The sequence below is a fragment of the Zalophus californianus genome, chromosome 9 (genome assembly GCF_009762305.2).
Source record: "Zalophus californianus isolate mZalCal1 chromosome 9, mZalCal1.pri.v2, whole genome shotgun sequence".
Lineage (NCBI taxonomy): Eukaryota > Metazoa > Chordata > Mammalia > Carnivora > Otariidae > Zalophus > Zalophus californianus.
The window spans coordinates 53,542,986-53,569,385 of record NC_045603.1 but is presented as its reverse complement, the minus strand read 5'-3'; the positions used below and the strand labels follow the sequence as shown (position 1 = coordinate 53,569,385).

The following is a 26,400-nucleotide window of genomic DNA, read 5'->3' as shown; positions in this document are numbered from 1 at the left end:
AGAAGGGGCACACAGAAGTTCTCCACTCTTTTTTGTAATTTCTTGTGAATTTTAAACTAAACTATTTTTAAAAAATTTGAAAGCTGAGTTATAACCGTATCTGATATTTTCATTAACATTTCCATATATAATGAATTTCAAAGGATAAGCAGCGTATTTAGCAATTTGTATAATAAAAAGAATTTTGCATATTGCTAGCAAACATCAGTTGTGCTCATAGTCAAGATGTGGGCAAACAGCACAAGTGTAAATGTATCTCTTTCAATTGTTTCCTAGGAAAGAAGCAAATCAAGTATTGGAACCTTGTGTAAATGGCAAGAGTTGCCATGGATTTTTATTAAAAGTTAGATTAGATTGAAAAATTTTGTCAGCTTCCCCGTGAATTCAGAGGTTTTTCTGGATAGTAACTGAAGTACTTTTAAAATAAAACACTAGAAAACAAACAGATTCTCCAAATGTAACTCATGAAAGAGAGTCCATTTTATATCCCAATTTTATTTACTTTTTCTGAATAGTCACAACATTAATCTACTAGGGATAATCTAGTTAGTATATTTGAAATTCCATTTATTTTTTTCTATTGATATGCTTGTGTTACACTTGTATATAATACAGAATTTCCAGTGTTGTTTTAAAGGACTCAGTTTAAAAAAATGAGAAGCATGATCTACAATTTCAGACAAACCTAGGAAAAATTCATAATTTCCAAAATAATACAGTTTTCTACTTTGTTCCAAAGAAATTAAATGCTGTTATAATTGATGCAAAAATTCCAGCACAACTGTTATTTTCTTTCTGAATTCATACATAATCTCGAACCATTGCAAAATCCACTCAGAGCCATCTAATTAGTTTTATGTATAATTAACAGGGAGGGAGGAAGTCATTTCATCCCATGGACTTGTGGGGCAGTACACTTTGGTTCAGTGTCCAAAGCATACTTTACAAATTTAATTTTTAACAAATTTTACACTTTTAATTTTTCTGCCCAGAAGACATTCTGGGTAATGTACTGGTCTTTGAAATTTGTTACCAACTAACAGGCCAAAACTCTCCAAGGTATGTCAGCCTCCATCCTGGAAACTAACATAGACTTAATTGACCATGTCAGTGAGTTTTAAAAATATGAAAGATGGTCACATCTTTTCTAACATGATGGAACTTCTAATAGGAAAATTTCTGAAGTACCTTCCTATTAGGCTAAGATGAGTAAACAAAGGAGTCTCTCCGGTTACATCCCTTCAACTAGACATTTACACAATATTACAGATTGGCTATGCATTTTCAATTCTTCTCTACCCTCACATAACAAATGAAATAAAATGTATAAAATTATACATTCTGTGATAACTTAGAAAAAAAGTACATACATGTTTAAGGCCTTTAAATATTTGTAAGACTTTCCTGTAGAACTGAAGAACAAAAATATTAAAATGACTACAAAACTGTGGACAGAACCTGACCTAAGAAATTGTTTGAATGGGACAACTGTAAGGAAATATTTATAAATTCGAGACCAAGGAAAAGGAACAATTCTGTTAACGGACTGAACAAACAAATACATAAGCATTCAAACAGTCATTGGGAGCGAGCAAGGGACAGTCTATTAAAACAAAAGAAAGGACAGTTAAAAAAATTACTAGAAGAAATCTTAGTGAATAACTCTCAAGCTAAGAAATCAGATATCCACATGCGTCCCTGTCGATTTTTTGAAACTGAAGGCTTCCTACATACTTGACTGCTCACTGCTGATTTCTGTGAAGGGAAAAAGTAAATGTAAACATGAAAGAAAAAGCCCACTTGAAAAAAAAAACAAAAACAAACACCGAGAGGGAGAGTACCCTTAGAAGTACAAAATAGCATATAATGAAAATGGAAATTCAGTTCTAACTATTACCTATTTAACTGATAGAGAGCTGCAATAGTATGTTAGCCTTGGGGAAACATGTCAGCTTGTCTATACATTCTTATATGATTGATGTAGTCAGATAACTATTACTTGCCAACAATAATTATTATCAATGGATATATATTTCCATTCCTTTAACAAAAGCAACTTTAAGATGTTAAAACATGTAGGCTTTCAGAGCTCTGAGAATAGGATACAAATAAAATTGTCTCAGTCTACACCATGCCAGAGAAGTTTGCAAAGGAAATGTCAATAAAGGCGGGTGCAGTCCCACCAGCCAATGAACACAGGACCGGACTCAGGAACATATCCATGGCAGAAGGCCGGTGCACTTGGCAGACTTTCAAAAACAAGAAAAGCAGTCCCATTTGAGGCCAAGAACCCAAAAGGTGAGTGTCTCTGACATCACCTGGAAACACCAACTCTTCAGATGGCAACTTCAAATTCTCTTAGCAAGTGCAATTTTACAAGTTGAACACAGTTCAAATCTGACAAAATCTTCATGACACAGAAGTTCATGTCTGACTTTTTAAAAGTCTTGGTTTCAAGAAGAGGCTGATGACGAGCCATGAAATCCCTTGGAAATAAGACTCTGCAGTGCCTCTTGTGAGCGATATAAAAATCTCCCTTCAAGATCACCTCAGGAATTAAGTTTCTGTGCATATGTTCAATGTAATCAGGCTTGAGGATCACTTGATTTATCCTTGGTTAATGGGTCACCTACAAAGGAAGAAGAAAACAATCATTTTATAACAAGGCTATGATCTTCAAACTCCAAACACAATTTAGTATTAGAAATTAATAACTCAAAATGGTAGTATTTGCTATATCAAATAAATTGTTGAATTTTAAAGGACTACCATATTCACATTTTGCCACCTATAAAAGTACACCAGTTTTTTTTTTTTTTTCTCTTTATACTTTCACAGGATTTTTAGAGCCACCTGAACAACTATCCAAATGGCTGCAGCTCTGAGCAGGAAGATCTTAACTGGTGACACTACCCATCTCAAATCCAAAGAATGATTCTGGAATCTTTGTTCTTGGTACAGACTTGGAAGATAGAAGCTGGAGATCATAAACACTTTATGCCAGGCCTCAGTAAAGAAAGACCTTTGTTCACAGGAACACAATCAGACCACATCTTCAAGAAAGTCCTTGGGCATTGGCTCCATAAAATCCATTCTTCAAATAGTTTAAAACTTGAGTGCTTATTTGACTCAATTAGGTTTCAGAAAAATTAACTATTCATGAGGAGAAAAGAAATACCTGGGGAGAAAAACAATGATTGTACGATATTTTACCAAGTTTTAAAAGCGCCCAAAAATTCTCAAAAAATTGATCAGTATTAATGCTATTATTAATATTATTAAGGGAGATTCCCACTGGCTTTTCACACCTACTTAAGTCCAAAGAATGTATACAGGAAAAAATAATAAACATCTAGAATACTTGATACCTATATATATATATATATATATATATATATATATATCTACATGCGTACATGTAGATGATAGATGGATACAGAGAAAGACAGATTTCTGCTGTGTCGATGAATTGCTAGTTACACTCTAATATCAAGGTACTTAGAGTTGCATAACTATTCTTTTCAAGCGATGGTTATAACAAAAAGTGAATTCTTGAAATTTACTGTGGATACTTTGGTTTTATTCCATTATATAATTACTCATCCCTTCATAAAATATTTATGGAAAGGCTGTTTTTTGTTTGTTTTGTTGTTTTTTGATCAACTCTGAAAAAGAGAAACATTAAGCAAAATAACCTAGCTCTGGCTCTGCCACCTCTGGGCTCAAGTTATACTACAAAAGGAAGCTATACATTCAAAAACAAGTATTTTCTGTGTGGAGGCAGCCATCTTATTTATGTCTCTTTTGTCAGCTACCCTGCCCAAGAAGGAGCCTCTGCTTGTGTATTTAAAGCTTCTTACTCCCATGCACAGGGGAACTATGGGAGGAATTGAACTGGCGATGGAAGGACACAAATACAGAAAGGGCCTGCTCACCTCCAGAGATGCTGGGAGCAGGGCTCTCTTAGGTAGGGCAGCAATCTCACTTTCAGTTTGTCTTCCGCTCAGTGGTCATTTTATAGAAGTTCTGTGAATGGCTTCCAGTTTGAGTGTGAGTGTACTTTACCGTGGAAAGTAAACATGAATGTTTCTACAGACATTCTGTCACAGGTGGTCAATGGAGGTAGCTGATCATTGTGAAAAATACAGACTCTTTATGATAAACTTTCTTATACTGATTTAACACAATCTTTGATGGCCATTGCCTGAGCAAGATCCACTTGCCTTTTCTGAAGATTCTCCTCTTACTAGCATGATAAGGGACTATATTTCCAAAACTACTGCGAGGAAAACAGAGGAATTGAGAGAGACCGAGAGAGAACAAATGGGTAAGCCTCAGCAGGGATTCAGCATAGGCAACTGGAAGGACATGATGCCGTGACCCCACAAGAGTGAGTGGCCTGTCCTGTGTCATTTCAAGCCCTGGTTCTTAGTAATCCGTTCGTGGGTACGGTAGATGCATTCTTCTATCTTCATTCCAAGCTAAGTATGTCATCCTGCTAGTTTATATAAAGCTGGGGAGTGATTCTCCAACTATATGTTAAACCTTTGTTTTTACATAATTTTAAAAATAGACACTCAAATTTACAGTACAATACCAAAGGTTTATGGACGTAGAACAAATTTTTCGTCCATCTCAGTAAACAGAACATGGATACACATAAACACATAATACAATGCACATCCTAAGAACATCATAAATCTACATTTTTATTCTATCAGCTAAAATAATTGCTAGAAAATAAAAATGTAAACATGACTAAAAGAATTGTCTAAGCATAGATCAAAACATGATTAAAATGATTTTTCCCTCCAGTTTTACACAATATTCCTAGTTTATTAATCCTAAAAATATGCTAGCACATTTTATGAGATGAAGATAGGGCCTAAGTGGACTATTTGTTTTAGATTTCAGTTTTGTAAATTACTCTGATCAAGTAATTGCTTGGTGTGTGGAGTTCAAGGTTACAGTCAGGGTGGTAGTACTTGCAGGCACAGTGGATGCATCATGCCACCTCTCAGACCCTCAGTTTTCCCGTACGTAGAAAGGGGATAATCCTGTTAACCTCACAGGGTTGCTGCAAGGATCAAATATAATAATGCTTATGAAAACATCTATTCTGAAGTAGTATAATAAAAGTTCAGAGTTTTGTGTAATGCACAAATCTTCAACAAGAGAACCACTAAAAGTACAATGAGAGGTTCACACTACAAGACACTTAAGTCAAATTAGAGGAACTCTTAAGGAATCCAAACAAAGGCTAAGTAATTCCTTGCCCTTCTCAAGGTAGTACAAATTTGAACATCTGTGAGCATGCCTCAGCACCTTTCTTGACAACCTCCAGATTTGTACCAAATGAAATGGCAAAACCAAAGATTTAAAAACGTAAGGATGATTTTGAATGTAGGTACATTATCACCAATTTTAATCACCTAATACACAAGACACGGTAATATTTAAAATGAAATTGTCTAAAGTATAACACAAAAAAACAACCCTTTGATAATTTACGTGCTTGTTAAACAAGTCCAAGTTACTCAAGTCAGAATTCTGGCATGCTAGTTGGAAAACAAGTGCCCTTTGACCCTTCCCTGATATGCAAGGGTTGTTTAAGCAATATTAGTACAATCTAACATTTAAAAATGTTGCTCTTAAATTAATTTTTAAATACACCACATTAAGCATCGCCTTATTTTTAGAACTTAAATATAGCTCTCTCTCTCTCTCTCGCTCCAGACATATCTTTTGGAAGAGGCCAAATAGTAAAAAGTGGTAGCTTGTAAAGAGGATTTTCAGTAACTAAAAGTGGGACGTTGCAATAAAACCATCTTTACAGGGTAGGAAATATCATTTGCTACCATGAACATACTGTATGTTGGTTCTGAGGGCAGTAGATATAAAATGCTGCATGAGGGAGAGAAATGGTCCTACCATCATTACAGTTGTGCCTTGAGCTTCGTACGTTTTAGTCACCACCTCAAGTGAATTTACCTCTCCAAAGGCAATGTTTCACACAGCTGTTCCTTTTTATGTAAATCTTATGTGTGTGCTGCACACCAGCCAATTCAGCAAGTAAAAATACTTGACAGCTGAATACAAGCAAAAGGTAATAGTAGCAGCAGTAGTAATGGCAGCTTTTCTAGTCACAAGCACAAAGCTATCTCGGTAATGACCCACCAGGATGGAGCTAACCTGCTAACATTAAACAAAAAGCACTAATTCTTTAAGAATTATCCCCTTTTTAAAAAGCCCATCCCATTTATTTCTCTCAGTCTAACAAATCTATTATAGGATCCTGATTATCTCAAAAATTTGTGCTAAAATCACATCCTTTAAGTCTGTTCACCAATTTAATCAGAGAAAACCAGGTAATGGCATACCTAACGTTAGTTAAATATGAAATTGTCAGCTATTTTATATTTTGAACATTATGCAGTATCCTCTGCCTATCTTCTAGTGAAGATAAATTAGAAAGGCTAAAAAGGAAATTCAAGAATCTATCCTGTTCCCCAAGTGTAAAAGATGATTTTATAAAGTTCTTAAAATAATTCTATTCATGGAGTCTGTAATTCCTTATCCCCACTCAAGGCCTGCGCCTGAGTTATCAGTGAGAGGCAACACACTATGATCAGAGGGATGACAGTGCAGCCTGGGTTCAGATCTCTTCCTTAGCGTTTTGTCACACTGTGGGGCTGAATAAGTTATTTGAACTCCCTGAGCCTAGTCTTCCCCAAGGATAATATGAGAATGGTATTACCAGACCCCATGCATTCGCTATTGTGGTTAAATCAGATAATCCTTCCAAAGTGTCCAGGAAAATGCTTTTTTTTTTTTTTAAGACTTTATTTATTTGACAGAGTGAGAGAACACAAGCAGTGGCAGTAGCAGAGGGAGAGGGAGAAGCAGGCTCCCTGCTGAGCAGGGAACCCGACGCGGGGCTTGATCCCAGGACCCTAAGATCATGACCTGAGCAGAAGGCAGACGCTTAACCATCTGAGCCACCCAGGTGCCCTGGTAAAACATAACTGGTGGTAGTAGTAGTAATTCCCAAACATGACACAAAAGGTGATACATAGGATAATTATTGGAGGGGGCATTACTGCTGCTTTCTCTGTAAGTATTGATTTAAAGTTAATTTTCAGTGTCTTATAGAAACTGACCTTGCAGTTACTCATTTCGTATTCTTAATAGTCATAAAGTCATATCAAGAGGGAAGCGCCACTGTTTGGGCCTACTTTGGGAGTGAAACACTTTTCAGATGAGGTGATATGGAGTAGTGGTTAAAAAGAGTGTACCTGAAGCCAGGCTTCCTAGGTTCAGTGCTCAGTTCTGCTGCTAACTCAGTGTGTGACCTTGAGTAAAACAGGGATAATATTAGTACCTACATCATAGGGTTGTATGAGCTGAGGAGCAAACAAATTAATAGGTCAAGTGCTTAGAACAGTGCCAGGAATGAAATAAACACTGTGTAAATGGTAATTATTATTATATATTATATATAAACACACATACACTTCTAGCCCTCTGAATGCACTGAATTCCTAGTTTTTGCCCTTATTTCTGATCATTCATTACTACTGTTTATAGACACATAATCCATTCTTTTTCATTCTTTCTTTGTCTTTTTAATGGGCCAGCTGCCATCAGACTTTGCATACAGAATATTTAGGAAATTAGCACTATATTTTAGCCATCTAGCCTTAAAAAATAAATGTGGTATAATTATGCCAAAACAAGATGCCGATTTGTAAATTTTCTTATTACTGATGATTCCTCTGATATTATTCTACTCTGAGTTCTAACCCATACTCCAGATTTTTTTTTTAAATCCCAGTTGTTCAGTTTGCCAGTCTACATAAAGTTGTGAAATCACTGCCAAATTTCCACAGCATCAATGTGAATCTTATCATTTTAGCTTAATTCAAAAAAATAATCTTTTCTCCAGTGTGGTCATTAAAATCTTGTTATGAGAAACTATTGAACAGTATTTACGTTCCTGCGAATATAAAATCGGTCATATACACACAATAATAGAACAGACAATGCATTATGAACATTACAAGTCAATTTCAAAAAACATGTTGAATTTACAGTAAATACCCAAGTTATTAGAGAAACATTTATTTTTGACTGATGAACAATATTTAAACAGTTGGAAGGCAAGGAATAAATATGTGGCAGTATTTCCAAAAGGAGGTGGTGGGTTTAAATGCAGTGCATGTTCAGTCTTTATAATACAGCTGCTTCATGACATCACAACAGGCACCAAGTCAAACTAACATTCTGATAAGTAAATTTAACTTATTTGATAAAAGTAAAAGGAAAACTAGAAAACCTTTATAATCCTAAAAACTGATTTGAATGAACTTTCCCTTGCTTGGAATATAATTGCTGCTTCGATGCAGATGTATTTTTTTAATGTAGCTCTTACAAGTACATGAATTAAGCTCTTGCCTTAGTTTTTGTGTCCTGAATGTGCAATTAAAACATCGTTACTCTGCAGTAGCAGGTTTTCTCATTTAAACTAGAGAAAAGCTGCCACTGAGCTGGTCGTAATTGTACGTGAATGCACTTGTCCTATCTTAAAGCACCTTATATAATGAGGTATTACAAAATGAAAGAACCTGTCGGTCTAGAATAATCCTTCAAGAGTAAGCTGACTGACAGCATTTAGGTATAGATGAAACACTGTAAGGCAGTGACATGTGAATCATCTTCATAAATCTACCCACATATATAAAAAAATTAAGGCTGTATTTTACTTTCTTGGCAATGGAGGTGATTCCTATAGCCATGAAAACTGTTGGATTTTCATGCCACAGTTTAATTTTCCTTCCTAAGAATGTCCGGTGCTGGCTTGGCCTGAACATTTAACATTTGAGGCACCAAAAGCCAGCTGTATAATACTTCTGCTAGGGTCAGCATTTCTACTAAATGACCTTGTTATCTGTCTTATAAATTCTCTAAAAATTTAACAGCCTTGGGTGATTGGAAGGATAATCCTTTCAAACAACAGAGAGCATTGCCCTAGCTAACTGGTATAACACAGTGTGTGGAAGCAGAAAATGTCATATAATCTAACTACACTGCTGGAGAGAACCAAAACACCAAGCGTAATGGAAGAGGGGTGGCCTTACTCTGATGAGTTTTATACTACTGTTACTATCTGCTAGTCTGAGCACACTGGACAAGTCACTTAAAAATCTCTGAATTTCCAGGGTTTCTACCTACTGAGTGAGTCTGTTGGACCCAGTGAGCTTCTCATTCCCTTCTATCCCCAAACTACTCTGACATTTTTAAGAAGCACTAATTCCAAATGGGATAAAACTTTATCCGGATTACCTAAATTCAGTGGTGGTATAACCACTGGGTAGACTTCATTTTTCTAAGAAGCCTACTCATTATATTAGAATGCAAAACTAGTAAGCTTTTACCACAAACACAACATCTGTCAATGGCTTTCAGCTTCCTATGCTGTGCAAATGAAGATCTTGACCGGAAATGAATCTTTTGAACAGATGGACCTGCACTATTTCTCGGAACTTTGAAAGCTGTACAGGGCGCCTGCCATGAACTTTTCTATGTGACTCATGAAAACAGATGACTGTCTGCTTTGCCATTTATGCACATTCATCTACTCACAAGCAGATCAACTGATTCTGTCTGGATGACGTTCACTGCTAGCGTGCGCGCGCGCGCACACACACACACACACACACACACACACACACACACACACACCATTCCCTGATTTTTCTTTGGGTAGCTAATAAATTCCTTTAGGACATTAAGGAAATGTAAGACTTTTCTTCTCCTGGCCCCTGTTCACACCTTGTGTTTATTTCAGGTGGAAAATGACCCCCAAAATTAAGATCATTCTGAAAGAAACAGATAATGGAATCTAGTTATGTTTCACTTCAAAACATTGAAAAGTTCTTAAAAGGGGAAAACAATTATATTTGAATACTTGGAGGTAATCTGAGTAGACTTAAAAAAATATTATTTCATACACCAGCATAGTTCACACATTTTTAGAGACAGTTGAGATTTTGAACTCAATTGGAAGGTACTTTACCTGCCAAATTTGATATTAGGTTCATTTTTTCAGACTCACCTCTAATTTATAAAGGCATAATTTGAATTGATAGTTTTTATCCACTTTCTGACTTAAAGCCTTACTTGGGAAGTTTAAATCTATCTGTTCAAGTATCGCACTTCTCAAGAACTTCAGCCTCACGGCATATGAGAGCTAGCAGAAACAAGCAGTATGAATTGTACTCAAAAGGTGAAGTTAAGTGGAGTTGGGGAGAAGGGCTGAAACATGGAAGAAATTCTTCTTAGTAGCCTAGAGATTACTAAGAGCAACATTTTCTCTGAACTTCCTGGATAGTTTGAGTTACAAATACAAATGGCTCTTAGTTAACAACCTTTCCTCGAGATACCTGTCTGAATAAAGAATATGTTGCTGTCACTTGGAGAAGAACTTGGTGGAACCTGTACCAAGCTAGTATCATGCCTGAAGTAACACATACACTCTCCTCCCCTCCCTATCTTTTTCCATAATACCACATTTAGAGATGATCCTTCCATATGTGGTAGATCTTTCGAAAAAAAAATTTACCTTCTGTAAGTTGCAAAACTAGAATGTATTTTCTGAAAAACAGTGTAATACAGTCCGTGATGTTTAATATACTGGGTGCTTTGCTTTCTCCCTTCTATTTCTCAGGTAGATAGTTCCCTGGGGTGTTCTTGGTTTTTGGTTTTAGAATACTAGCCACAATTCTGTAGCTTCAAATTCCTAAAGTTGGTCAAAATGTGACTCTTTAGCTATTTCTCATTGTTTAGATGCTAGTTTGACATAGCTGAATCAATTATAGGGCAATGTAAATATATGAAGATTGGACCATTAGATAAGAACACAATCTTCACTTGGTTTATGGAGATTCAGTGAAAGCCTGATGGCTCAGTACTTTTCATGCTGATTTCCACATTAATAAGCAGGTTGAACACTGACAGAGGTCCACTGATACACCCAAAGTTTTGTATTATCCATTTCCCGTTCTTGGAAAAACAATATCAACTGCAGCGCCACTGTAGGTGACAATATTAGGTTCACCTCTTTGTAGCAGTTTTAATTTGTGGTTCTCATTAGTTCAAAGAGTGATGCCCCCTTAGTTCTATAAAAGATAGTTCAATGCTTTTCTTTACTGACCACTGAGACAGTTCTTTGCCTTCTGATCCCTAAAGCTGTACCGAGTTCATCTTTCCCTCTGAAATCAGGAGCACCTGGAATGTTAATGGTAACTATAAGAAAGAGTAGGTTACAGTTAGTCCTGTAACACAATGTACACACCTGCTGCTCTGGGAGAAATAAACCAAGACGAGAGCCCATTTCAGGAGATGTTTTGAATCTTTACTCCTCAATGAAACTTCTGTCCCTTCCTTAGAATCCGACCAACACTAGGATTCGCCACACTAGTGCTCCAACGTGGAGCCACAATTTTTTTGAGTGTGGAAAAATCAAAAATTGTCATCAGGCACAGCAGAAACCTTCTCTTTCTACTTCTCCATTCGAACTTGAAGAGTTTTACACGTTTGCCTAAGGAATAAACACATGTCAGGTACTCCACTGTTCAACAGATGATTACAGGAAGCAAACCTGAGAGAAAGGGAACATTTCAACAAAAAGGGATAGAGAGACAATAACTTCCTTTACATCCATAAAAGTCACAATGGAGATAGGATTGCATCTCTCCCTAGAGGATTATAAACTCTTAGAACATTTTTTTTAATTTCAGAAAAACACATACTCATAAATGGGACCTAAAATAAAAAGCTATTGCAAGAAATTGATACAAAAGTCATAAGAATTTCTTGTTAATATTTTGGGGAGCATTCTGCGCAAACTTAATAAAAAAGTTCATTAAAATCAAGGGAGAAAGTATATAGAAATCCATACACAACCATTTTGACATAAAAGGGTAAAAGAATTATACAAATAGTATTATGTAGTAATATTCCATTACAATTCAAATATTTACTATTTGCTACCTTAACCATTCATAGGCTTTCCTGGACATCCATGTCTTTAGTAATTTGTGATTTTGCTACAGCATGAACCTGAATCATACACTTACACATACATTTAATGCTGGTAAATGGGGCCAAGTCATTTAACCAATGTATAGTATAGGTCTAGCCACCCACAAGCCAGCTTTGTTAGTCTCTGCTCATCAACTATGTAATCCTCATTAACAGTCTGAATGAAATCCATGACATTTTTCAGTTGTAATTTATGACATTTTCTAGATAGAGACTTTCAAAGCTTTTCTTTATCATCTCTTTTCCAAAGTACTCCAGAGATATAAAACATGCACTATTTGAATTTCAAATATTTGAATAATTTACTATTTGAGAGCATAACATGAATAACAATAATAAATAATAAAATCATATGAAGGAGTGGCTAGTAGTTTCGAATTAGACAATAGAAGGTTTTGGTAACATGAATCAAAGTAAAATATTTCCTACATAAATTTGAGAGCTGAGGATAGTTAAAACCAATAGCATAAAAAAATCATGTTATATTATAAAAAAAGTATTTCCCAAGTTTGAAAAAACAGATTGAGTCTTTGAGTAGTAAGAACCAACCCCCTGTCCCCGTCATGCCTAGATCTCTCCCTACCTGACTGGAAAATGTAAGACTAAAATATGGCCTGAGAAGGAATGAAGCTTTTGAGTTCCAGTCACTATGATCACTTGATTTTATCCACACGGGTCAGAGCCAGTGCAGTCATACGTAGTAGGTCGGTGTCATGACTTGCCAAAGACACATGTGACAAAGGATGAAGCTGGAGAAAATTTAGAGGAGCTTCATATCAACATACCCACCTTCCTCTCTCCATCTTTCCAACCCCTTCAGAGAGACACAGGCTCAACTCTAGTCATAACTAACTAATACTCACAGGACTTGATATGCTCATTCAGAGCTCCTTCTCTGTATATATATTTTAGCTTTGCATGAAATACTTGTCTTTCAAGTCTCAGAAGAAATGTTACCACTTCATAATTCATAAACCTTTGTGATTCATCCAGTCAGCACTCTGTCCATACATCTAAGACATATCTCATCGTATTTTGATTATTTATTAATCTCCTTGTTTCTCGCACTAAACTATGATGTATTAGAAAAAAGATATTAGCATACATTTTGCTTCGTCCTTGCTAAGCAGCATTCCAGGCACATATATGATGCCTAGTATTTATTAAATTGCAAAACTGAAATGATGGGTGGGTGGGTGGGTGGATAAATGGACAAATGAAGGAATGAATATAAGAGGAAAGTGATACGTAATTTCAAAAGAAGGAAACCTAGAGCCACTATTTGGATTCTCTGTGAATAGCTAAGGGAACGATTAAGTGACCCAAAAGGTCAGTTCCTCCATTCTATTTTTTCAGGATTATTCCCATGATTCTCTGGTTTCAGAATTTGAAATTATAGATATGTATGGGTCCTGACATCAGTTTCACATTCCCACCTTGGATATTTAAATTTATTCTCACTTGGAAAGATCTGATTTTTAAAACAAAATTAATTCATGAAAATAATAATGCAAGAAGATAATAGCAATGTGTGATGCTTTAATTGGTATTAGACTAACCACTTGGGATGTGGAAAATGTCCAAATTGATACATCAAGGTTGATTCTGGCATACTCATTACAGTTAACATTTCAGTTAGAAATTATCCTAATTTTTTTTAATGCACTTCTCTCTCGAGTAATTTCCATACTGCTGCTTAACACTGTCAGGAAAATTTTCTCATGAAATATTCCATGGTGACAATTATCCTACACCTAAGTATTACATGCTCACTTGACATCAGGTGTGGTGGTATAAATGAAATACCATCAAATTTCTTATAATAGAACAAAGTAAATAAATACCACAATGATGGTTTCACCCCCAAAATAATACTGTGCATACAATCTCTCTTTCTTATACACTGATTATATGCTCTATATTTAGTTCAGGATCCCTGACCCCGCCCCCATTTTTTTCCAAATATAGAGGCTAGTATTTTAAAAGGCAAAGAGAAGTTAATTTTTGCTTAGCGAAATGCAGCAGACTCCATTTTCTGGTCTAGACTAGAATGCCAAAGACAGCTGATCCTTCTCCTCAGGGAAGCCTGGAACCCTCCTCATGCTTTCTTTTGCCTCCACCTCTCAGATCATAATTGCTGGTATCAATAGACAACTTAGGGCACATTTGTTTTCTCTTGTAATCCTCAAAGTTATTCTTCAAGACTATCCCCATTTACTACTTACAGATCTTAGGCCTTGTTTTTAGTTACTATTATCTTCAACTTACAGTTGAAGAAACTGAAGTTCAGATAAATTAAGTGAAACTTCTGGAAGATGCATCTAAGGAGCAAGTGATAGCCTGGGGACTGAGATCCTCATTCTGGAGCTTCAAACCCAGTGAAATGGGTCCTGCACGTCTGGTTCTTCCATTCATTCACTTGACTAATATTGACTGAGCACATACTCAGTAGCAGACACTGTCCTAGGTGTGAAAAAAATCACTAACCCTATGAACTGACAATCTAGAAAGGCAGACAAACAACAGACACGGTAATTAAAATTTTCAAATATGTTAGCCATGCCAGGAGAAAAGTAGAGTCAAGAGGAAGAGAGAGGTTTTTGTGGTAGTTAGCAGAGACAGGGAAGATTTGCTGAGAAATGAGACCAGTAAAAGCCTACAGCAGTGAGGGTCAGTCGAGTTAATGGTTGGGGGAAGAGCTTTTTAGACAGAGGGAACAACATGTGTAAATGACCTGAGACAAGACAGGAGGATGGTGTGGTGTCAATGGAGTACACAAGGAGAGAGTAGTAGGAGATGAGGTTGCAGACGTTATTCAATCATCAGTTTCTTTGTTCAACAAATGTTGTTGCTTCTATGTTACCTACTGAGGATGGGGCAAAAGCAGATATGGTCCTTGTTCTCATGTGGGCACACAAAAAAGGAACTAGACACACACATGCTGCATACCTTCCTCCTTCCAAAAGTCTCATTCCTGGAAGTCAGAACTGGATAGAACCCGAGTGAACACAAGAGACCTCAACGATGACTTTTTAAGCCCTGTGGAAGCCACTGTTCTTTCTTTTCAGACAGTGAGATTTACAGAGTTTTACAGGAGAGGGTAGTGAGCCAGTCTGTGTGTGTACAGGAAGCAAAAGTTTTTTTCTGGCACATGTTTTCATCTGACTATTGGCAAAGAATTCCTCAATGCATGACTTAAATTCCCTTATAATCTAGCTAGATTGAGACATCCCCTAGTATAGAGAAACAATCTAGAAGAAGAAGGGCACTCTTCCTTCACTCTTCCCTTCCATTTAGCTTTTCCTTTGAAGGGATGTCTCCTCCCCAAACTCTTCAGCTGTTCTTGGGATAATGAAACTCAGGAGAAGTGTGAGGCCAGTCATGAGGAAAAAATACCGTATCTCTGCTTTGAGGGGGTTCTGAAGAGAAGACATGGAGAAGAATGCAAATGGATAACCGAAGCAGAAGGAAAAGCGCATCTTAGGCACCACCCCATCCAATGCAAACTGGTTTGAAATGTGTAGCAGACGGGAAGCCAAAAATTATTTGGTCCATTTAAGCTTTTCCTATTCAAATATTTAACCTTATAGGTTGGAGACTAGACTGCCTGGGTTTAGTCCCCACTCCATTGCTTATTAGCTATGTAATTTTGGACAACCTCCTTGTCTCTCATTCTCCTGTGGAAAAATATCTCATGTATAAAATGAAGATAATAGTAAGCTTATCTCCTGGGGTGGTTGTGAGGATCAAGTAAAGTAATATGTGTTCAGTGCTTATAATACTGCTTGACGACAGTGAAAACTCATTTTTACTAATTCTAATAAAAATGAAAGTAACATGCAAGCACTAATGTAAGCAGAAAGTCACTTATCATGTGGTCTCTTCATGAGGAATTAAACCCTTCATCATTAGGAAATGCTTCTCCTTAGCAATAATTTTTGCCACATTCTTCTTTACTATTAATATTATATCAGCTTTCTTTAGGTTAGTGTTTGCATAAATGTATGTTTTCTATTTTCATATTTTCAGTTTTTCTTTATTATAATTTAGATGCGTCCCTGCTAAGCAGCATATATTTGTGTTTTGATCTTTTGATCCGAGTAACAATCCTTGCACTTATTTGCCTTTTAAGTGGATCATTTAAGCCATTTACATTCAGTATAGTCACTGATAAATTTGCGTTAAAATCTACCAAGTACTTTCTATTTGTTCTACTTGTTCTTGATCTCTTTTTCCTCTCCTCTTTTGCCACCTTTTGTACTCCCTCTAGCATTGACAATTACCTTCATGGGTTAAGTAACTCCTAAAACTGGACAAATCTCTCTCGATCTTCATCCAACCCAAATCCTGGACCAGAAACTCTTCTCTTTCTTGTTGGCTTCCAATGCCTCCAAGTATACCATCTTATATTTTGTTAAGCTCTTCAGTCTCCTTTTGGAGAAGAGGAAGATGGAGTAGTTTGACAATACTACTAAACAACCATTACTAAAAGTGAAAGTCAAGTTTCAGGAGTTCAGTTTTACTGATGAACTTGGTATTGATTAGTCATCCACTGAATTAGGTAACATTTGAAATTTATCTTTGGTATTCTACCTGCATAGTACCTCTGCATAACAATCATATTTAGTTTGAGTCTTATTTCCAAACTGACTTGCATCTAACGCTCAAAACATAAGTTGTTACTTATACTTGGGATTACTGTATTTTTCAGTTTGAGTAATAGTTCTGATTTACACCTATTGTCCTGACTTCCTGTTGGGTTTATCTTGGAAATATGTCCTATTATGGACAATAAATTGTATCTTCATCCATATAATTATCCTTATTGTGGAAATTTCAATTTTAGTAAACAACTCCTGAATGTTAAAATCTTTTTTTAATTTTATTTTATTATGTTATGAATGTTAAAATCTTAACTCTACGAATGATTCTCTAATACAGGAATTTCAGCCACTGTGATCAGCAAAAAAACGGAACATTTCTTGAAGCATAAAACATTTCTGAAACCCATTAAATCACATCAAGTTGCTAATAAATTTTTAAGGCTGGCATTGAGAAAGGGTTCCTAGATATAGCTCTGTATTAACTTCTTCAACTTTTCTATCATAAAAATGAGACACTGAGGTTGTAATGTTAAAGACTGACTATAATGTTATCAGTTACTATTGTAATCCAAGGTCATGAACTCAGAATCCAATTAAAGCCATGGCACATACTATTACCTTTGAGATAGAAGATTCATTGTAACAAAGAGGTCAAAATAGGCTTCTTACAAAATCTAGATCTATTTTAAAACACTAATACTCTCTTAAGTGTAGTGTTCATTTGCTGATATATTTTGTTATTTCTATTACATCATAATGAAAAGTTATAATGGCATTTTCCTACTTTTGCCTAAAATTGAAAAATGATCATTGTGAATTTCAATTTCCCCTAATTTTTTTCTTCTCTTTACCAGGAATAATTAAAAGTTGGCTAGGAGGTACATATATTGAATGTTCATCTACTGATGATGATAAAGAAAATGATGAATTTAAGATTTTCAGAGAATCAGGCAGGCAGTAATTGATAAGTAATGGTTAAGAGCATGGGTTAAGAGTATCATCCAGCCATGGGCTTATTCTGACTTGGGTATTTATTAAGTGTGTGGCCCTGTTATTCCACTACAAAAAACCTGTTTCCTTTCCTATACGTGGAGATGGTCCCTATCTCATCACACTGCTATGCAGGTTAACTGCAATAATGCCTATAATGAGAATACAATAAATGCTACCTCTTAAACACTTACAAAGAATACTCTGAAATATTTTCAAAAACAGTTTATATATTTAATATTCTCATTATTCCATTGTTATTATAAAATATGAACTCTAATTGTATAACAAGGCATTAAGTATGGATGCATTTCTGGCTCTCTGATACTATAGTTGTCCTTTCCAAAGCTAAACGTTTCCTGTGCCAAATCTGTTTTATTTTCAAAGGTTATACTAGAGTCAGGATAAGTTATAAAGAGGGTATATTGTGCACATAAGGTCTAACACAATTTTTTTCTTTCCTAAGAACAAAAACTTATATATAACACATTTTGTTTGAAATGTACTGAGGTTAAAAAAATCACTTAGGTTTTATTTGTTATTCCATAAATAGGAATTATTAGCCTCTGCTAATTGCTGAATATCTATAAACACTTTCAGCATCAGTTTCTACTTGGTGTTTTTGTGATTTAGTAAGAACATTAATGTTGTATTAGTAATAGCAAAATGGGTAAGAGCAGCTCAGCATTCAATAAAATAGTCCTTTACTGCCATACCAACTACTCCAAGCTAACCTCATCTTAAATTGCCATAGGCAAGCAAGTACAAAAAAAAACTTAAAAAAAAAAAAACCCCACAAACCTAGCACACAAACCCTAGCATAACATTTCTTTCTCTCAAGTGAATGGAACCTTTTAACCATAGAAGGAAACTTTTTTGTGAGACTGTCTTTGAATTATACCAATGGATATAGAAATATCAGTTGCGTAAATGACAATAATTGCAATGTTCAGGAAAAAAAAATCGTCTCCTTCACTTGGTAGCTCTGATAAGTCCTCAAGAGTCCTCACCATTTTATGGTGCTGTAAAGGAGAAAGTGTTTCTGCTCCTGCAGCATAAACCTGCCTTTACAATTTTTCACCAGGCCCAACTGTGATAGGTAACTGGAATGGCCCAGATCCTGTTACCATTACAGACACTAGAATCCACATACTCCAGCTCTATGGTTCCTTTCTGGCATGATCTTTCTGTAGCTAATCCAAAAGGGAAATAGGTACACAGACCAACCTTTGAAGAATTTGTGCTTTTTAAAGTCCATGTTTAAATGTGAATGGAAGGGAGGGAAAAATAAAACAAGAAGTAGTCAGAGAGGGAGACAAACCATAAGAGACTCTTAACTATAGGAAACAAACTGAGGGTTGGTGGAGGGGAGAGGGTGGGGGGATGGGGTAACTGGGTGATGGGCATTAAGGAGGTCATGTGATGTGATGAGCACTGGGTGTTATATACAACTGGTGAATCACTGAACTCTACCTCTGAAACTAATAGTACACTATATGTTAATTAATTGAATTTAAATTTAAAAAAAGATAGTTGAAAAAAATGTGAATGGAGGCAGTAAGGGAAGTCTTGAGATATCTCTCTGTTAGCGCTTATTTAACAAGACTGACTACTTGGAATAATAATGTTCATGTTTCAGTTTTGTAAAAGCTGGCCCATTTTATGAGCCTATAAAAAACTTTCTTGATTAATGTAGTTTACTTAACAAGTACATATAGCCCTTATCCTTGAACAGGAACTGTTTTAAGTGCTGTACAAATATTAACTCATTTAATCTATATAGGGAACCTATGTGGTGGATATACTATTATCATGATCTCACAGATGTGCAAACTGAGGAGCATAGATGTAAAGTAACTTGCCCAAGGCCACCAGCTACTAAGTGACAGAGTCGGGATGTGAACCCAAGTAATCTGTCTCCAGAGACTGGTTTCTTAATCATTACACCATCCTTGAAGACATTCCCAAGAGATCACAGCAGCCATTTCTCATTGAGGCAAATAGGACCCATTGTAAAAACAGACAAACAGCTCCTGGCACTGCATCCATTGTGAGTGATGAAGGCAAAGCTAATACAACTCTTGGAAACATTCTGGAGTCTTAGAGCAATTTTTTTTTTCATGTAAAAGTCATCTTAAATTAAACACAGATTTTTATTCCCTTCCCAAGGAATAACATTTTCTTGCTTATATATTAGACTAAATCACTAGGCATACCAGCTCTAGAATATGTTTCTGACTACTATGTTTCTTAGCTTTTTGTATGTGGCATGACTAAAGAATGAGGTTATTTTCTTTGGTGTAATACTGGTTTCTCTTGTTGTTCTTATAAAAAATGCATCCTTTATGCATGGATGATTTAGAATGACTTTTTAAATTACTTGCTTGCCTTACATAACTTCTCAAAAGACCGGCTTCTCTTTCCTAACTAACCTGGTATTTCATAATAAGAGGTATGTAACCCGAGGAGGTAGGTCAGAAAAAATATGTCAAACTTCCACTTATATGGGACAAGACAATGTGCATAAGAAGTGGCACCTGTATTCAGCAGAAAGATTTGTGACTATATCTGTCTTTGGATATCTAGTTCCTAATATAATGACTGGCACTGAATAGATGTTCAATAAAGCTTAGCAAATTCAGATTCAGGTATGATTTTGTTCTATCTCCATTGACAGGTACAACACACAGAGTTAAATAAAACCCCCAAATTTACACATAGAGTGCCAAACTTGCATGCATAAAAAAAAAAAAGTCCCTTAGGCATATAAAAAGATTTTTTTATAAAATTTTAATTATTTTTTCTTACTGAGATATAATTGACATATCAGTTTCAGGTGCACAACATGATTCACTATTTGTATACATTGCAAAATAATTTCAAGAATCTAGTTAACATCCATCAGCACACAGTTAGAAAATTTTTTTGCATGGGATGAGAATTTTTAAGATTTACTCTCTTAGCAACTTTCAAATATGCAGTACAGTATTGTAAACTGTAGTCGCCATGCTATACTTAACGTCCAAATGACTTAATTGTTTTATAACTGGAAGGTTGTGCTTTTTGAACCCTTCACCCATTTGGCCCACCCCCACCCTCCAACCTCTGGCAATCACCGGTCTGTTCTCTGTAAGCTTGGTGTTCTGGGGGTACTTTGGTTTCTTTTGGTTAGATTCCACCTGTAAGAGACGTCCTATGCTATTTGTCTATGTCTGACTTCTTCCACTTAACATAATGGCCTCTCTAGGTCCATCCATGTTGCTGCAGATGGCAAGAATTCCTTCTTTTCTCTGGCTGAAAATACTCCATTGTATATATACATAACACATTGTCTTTTTTTAAAGTTTTTATTTTAATTCCAGTTAACATAATGTTATATTAGTTTCAGGGGTACAATATACTGATTTAACACTTCCATGCATCACCTGGTGCTTGTCACGGCAAGTGCACTCCTTAATCCCCATCACCTATTTCACCCTTCTCCCTACCCACCTCCCCTCTGGTAACCATCAATTTGTTCTCTAAATATAATTAAGAGTCTGTTTCTCGGTTTGTCTCTCTCTCTCTCGTTTTTTCCCTTTGCTTATTTTTTTTGTTTCTTAAATTCCATATGAGCTACTATGTTGTTGAGAATTTTTGCATCCATGTTCATCAGGGATATTGGCCTGTAGTTCTCTTTTTTAGTGCTCTCTGGTTTTGGTAGCAGGGTAAATGCTGGTGTCATAGAATGAATTTGGAGGTTTTCTTTCCTTTCCTTTCCTTTTTTTCCTTTTTTTTTTTTTTTTTTTTTTTGAACAGTTTAAGAATAGGTATTAACTCTTCTTTGGATGTTTGGTAGAATTCACCTGTGAAACCATCTGGTCCCGGACATTTGTTGGGAGATTTTTGATTCCTGAGTCAATTTCTTTGCTGGTTATCTGTCTATTCAAATTTTCTACTTTGTCCTGTTCATTTTTTGTAGTTTCTATGTTTCTATGAATTTACCCATTTCTTTCAGGTTGTCCGATTTGTTGGCATATAGTTTTTCACAAAATTCTCTTATAATTGCTTGTATTTCTGTGGTATCAGTTGTATCTCTTCTCTCTCATTTGTGATTTTGAGTCCTTTCTCTTTTTTTCTTGATGAGTCTAGTTAGCAGTTTATCAAATTTATTGATTTTTCTTCCCAAAGAAACAGCTCCTGGTTTTATTGATCCGTTCTATTTTTTCCTTCCTTCTGCTAATTTTAGGTTTTGTTTGTTGCTCTTTTTCTGGTTCCTTTAGGTTAAGGTTAGGTTGTTTGAGATTTTCTTCTTGAGGTAGGCCTGTATTGCTATAAACTTCCTTCCTAGAACCAGTTTTGCTGTATCCCAAAAGTTTTGGACCATTATGTTTTCATTTTCATTTCTTCTATATATTGTTTTATTTCTCCTTTTATTTCCTGATTGACCCATTCATTGTTTAGTAGCACGTTATTTAACCTCTATGTTCTTTGTGGTTTTTCCAGGTTTTTTCTCATGATTGATTTCTAGTTTCACAGCCTTGTGATCAGAAAAGATACATGGTATGACTTTGATCTTTTTGAATTTTGAGGCTTCTTTGGTGGGCTAATGTGTGATCTACTCTGGAGAATGTTCCATGTGCACCTGAAAAGGATGTACTCTGTTTTAGGATGGAATGTTCTGGATATATCTGTTAAATCCATCTGGTCCAGTGTGTCACTCAAAGTCATTGTTTCCTTGTTGATTTTCTGTTTAGATGATCTGTCCAATGATGTAAAGTCCCCTACTATTACTGTGTTCTTCTCAGTAGTTCCTTTGTTTGTTATTAACTGTTTTATGTATTTGGATGATCCTATATTGGGTGTATAAATATTTACAATTGTTCTTCTTGTTGGACAGTCCCCTTTATTATTATATAGTGCCTTTGTCTCTTGTTACAGTCTTTGTTTTAGTCTATTTTGTCCAATATAAGTATTGCTCCTCCAGCTTTCTTTTGACATCCATTTCCATGATAAATGTTTCTCCATTCCCTCACTTTCAATCTGCAGGTGTCTTTAGGTCTAAAATAAGTCTACTTTAAATTGATGGAAACTTAAATTTGAATGAATTATAAAAATTTTATATTTTTGCCCCCACTACACATTTTATGTTTTTGATACCATATTTTGCATCTTTTTATTTTGTGTATCCTCTAATTATTGTAGTAAATTTTACTACTTTTGTCTTTTAACCTTTATAGTAGCTTTGTAAGTATTTAATCCACTACATTTACTATATATTTTCCTTCACCAGTGAGATTTTTACTTTTGTATGTTTTCTTGTTACTAGTATCTTTTTAGCGTAAAGAATTATCTTTAACATTTCTTAAAAAGCTGGTTTAGTGGTGATGAACTCCTTTAGCTTTTGCTTGTCTTGAAAACTCTTTCAATTCTGATTGATAACCTTGCGGAATATTCCTTTTTTTTTTTTTAGACAGCTCAGGCTGAGCCCCCAGACCCACTGCCAGACAAGATGCGCCAGTGTGTGAGGTCCTGCACTCTGACCTGGAGTATTCTTTATAGTTTTTGTTTTTTTTCTAGAGCATATAGATGGGTCTTTGTTTTTATCCTTCTGTCACCCTATGTCTTTTGATTGGAGCATTTAGTTCATTTGCATTCAAAGTAATTATTGATAGATACGTATTTATTGCCATTTTATAACTTGTCTTAGAGTTGTTTCTAGAGCTTTTCTCTGATCCTTTCTTGTCTTTCTCTAATGTTTTGCTGATTTTCTTTAGGGATGTACTTGGATTTCTTTCTGTTTATACTTTGCACACTTAGTTTTCTTGATATATGGTTACCATTGGGTTTATATATAATCTCTTCTGCATATAGCAGTCTGTATTGTAGTTTAAGTTTGAACCTATCCTTTACTCCTCTTCTCCCCATGTTGTAGGTATATGTTATTTTATTTTATATCCTTTTTTTGAGTTCCTTAACTGATTGCTTTTATGTTTCCCATCTTTATGCTGTCATTTTTGGTCTCTCTAGTCCACTCAAAGAGTCCTCTTTAATATTTCTTAGAGAACTGGTTTACTGCTCACAAACTCCTTTAGTTTTTGTTTGTCTGGGAAACTCTTTATCTCTCCTTCTATTCTGAATTATAGTCTTGCTCAATAGAGTATTCTTGGCTGTGGGTTTTTCCCCTTCAGCACTTGGAATATATCATGCCACTTACTTCTGTCTTGGAAAGTTTCTGCTAAAAAATCCCTTGCTGGCCATATGGGGCTTCCCTTCTATGTAAATGTCTTCTTTTATATTGCTGCTTTTAAAACTTTTTCTTTATTATTATAGTTTGCCAATTACATCAAGCTTTTTTCTCATTTTGTTTATTGAGCCCTTTATCTCTGCTATGTTATTCCTTATCTCTTTGTTAAGGATCTCATTCATGTGTTCCATTCTTTTCTCAAGTCCAGTGAGTGTCTTTATGATCATTGCTTTAAATACTCTATCAGGCATGTCACTTATATCTGCTTCACTTAGATCTCTGGCCATGGCCTTGTCCTGTTCTTTAATTTGGGATAAATTTCTCCATCTTCTCATTTTTGTCTAAGTTTCTGTGCATGTTTATCTGTGTTAGGAAACCCAGCAAAGTCTCCCGTTCTTGAGAGTGATGGCCTTATGAGGAAGGGGTCCTGTAGTGCCCTGCAGTGTAGTGTCCCCTGTTGTCCAGGGCCTGGTGCTTCTGGGAGTATCTCTGATGTGTGCTAGCCGTGTTGTACTATTTTGTCCTGGCTACTATATCCTTCAAACCAGCCATCGGCAGAGGCTCTCTTTGCCTGTTGTGAGCAGTGTTTGGTCCCTGGCCTGAAGGTGGTGCTTTAACTAGGTGTGCTCTGTTCTGCTTGTGAAATGAGACCTGTCACCACCACCACTCAAACTGAGGCTCTGCAAAACTCCCATGTTGAGAGATGGCAGTGTGAGCAGGGGTTTGGGGCCAGTCTTCAGTGGAAGGGGGCCTATGAAGCTGGGACTGAGGCAAGCATGCCTGTGAAGGGTAGTTCCAGTGGAGTTGGGGGTAGGGCTTGGTTTAAGCAAATTAATTAGCAAGCATCTGCTCTATACTTGTTATCACAGGTGTCCCTGTGGTTATGCTAAAGGGTGAGAGAAGGAAATGGTGCCATATAGTTATTTGTTCCCAGAAGGGTCTCTCTGTGAATGGTGCTTCTCCAAGACATGCTCTGAGAAGAGCAAATCATCTCCCCTCTGTTTGCCCCAGGTGCTCTTCAGATTGTTATGTCTGCCCTGTATGTCTGTGGGTTCTTTGCCTGCCTCCTCTCCAAGATCAGCACAATGCCTTCTAGGCTATATCCTAGCCAAGCCTGCTGACCTTTAAAACTCTAGGCTTTAAGCCCCGTTGCCTGAAGTCACAAAATCCAGCCCCTCACTTTCCAAGCTAGAGATTCATTAATGGAGATTCATTAACCCTGTGCACCCTCCTGTGTGTCATTCTGTCTCTCACCCTTTTCTGCAACTGTGGCTCCTTGCCCACTGCAGCAGCCACAGTCTGTTTCTCTCCCAAACCTCATCTCCACTCTTTCACATGGCCCCTTCTTTACCCTTAGTTGTGGAGTTTGTTCTGCCAGACTTCAGGTCAACTTCTGGGGTATTTAGGATGACTTGATAGTTATCTAGTTGTATTTGTGGGATGAGGCAAGCCTAGGGTCCTCCTACTCTGCCACCATAGCCCTACACCTTAACACATTTTCTTTATTCATTCACCCATTGATGCTCACTTCGGCTGTTTCCAAGTCTTGGGTACCATAAATAATGCTGCAGTCAACATGGGGATACATATGTCTTTTAAAGTTAGTATTTTTGTTCAGATAAATACCTAGAAGTAGATTGCTGGATCATATGGTAGTTTTACTTTAATTTTTTGAGGAACTTCCATACTGTTTTCCATAGTGGATGTACCAGTGTACATTTCTACCAACAGTGCACAAGGGTTCCCTTTTCTCCACATTCTTACCAACACTTTATATATATATATAATAGCCATTCTAACGTGTGTGAAGTGATATCTCATTGTCCTTGTGACATGCATTTTCCTGATGATTAATGATGAGCTCTTTTCATGTGTCTGTTGGCCATTGGTATATCATCCTTGGAAAAATGTTTCAGTCAGATTTTTTTGGCTATTGTTTGTATTCTTAATATATTTTGGATATTATCCACTTATCATTTGCAAATATCTTCTCCCATTCTGTAGGTGGCCTTTTCATTTTGTTGACAGTTTCTTTTGCTGTGCAGAAGCTTTTTAAGTTATGGTAGCCCTAATTGTTTTTCTTTCATCGATGTCTTATAGCTTTGAGTATGCAGATCTCTCACCTCCTTGGTTAAATTTATTCCTATATATCTTATTCTTTTATAAATGGGATTTTTTTTCTTAAAATTTCTTCCTGAAAACTTATTAGTGTATAGAAACAACAGATTTTTGTACATTGATTTTGTATTCTGCAACTTTACTGTATTAGTTCTAAGAGTTCTGGTGGAGTCTTTAGAGTTTCTAAATATGTCATGTGTAAATAGTGACAGTTTTACTCCTCCTCTCCAATTTTTTTTTTTTTTTTTTTTTTTGCCTAATTGCTCTGGCAAGAACTTCCAATATTATGTTGAATATAAGTGGCAAGAGTGGGCATCCTTGTCTTGTTTCTAATCTTAGGGGAAAAACATTCAGCTTTTC

At 36.0% G+C, this 26,400-nt stretch overlaps 1 protein-coding gene across 9 annotated transcripts in view; it reads right to left on the bottom strand.

Moving 5' to 3' along the window:
- Positions 1-458: 458 nt before the first annotated feature.
- The window catches only part of TAFA2 (TAFA chemokine like family member 2), a 461,688-nt gene continuing 435,746 nt past the window's right edge, over positions 459-26,400 (bottom strand). For 5 of the 9 annotated variants that reach the window (XM_035729059.1, XM_027591681.2, XM_027591676.2 and 2 more), the window contains one exon: positions 2,921-3,178. In XM_035729059.1, the coding sequence (XP_035584952.1) occupies positions 3,158-3,178 (21 nt within the window). In that variant the 3' untranslated portion in view covers positions 2,921-3,157. Of the gene's footprint in view, positions 2,630-2,920; positions 3,179-11,353; positions 11,600-26,400 lie in introns of those variants that run through there. The other 4 variants (XR_003519624.2, XM_027591679.2, XM_027591680.2 and 1 more) reach the window with 4 other exon arrangements.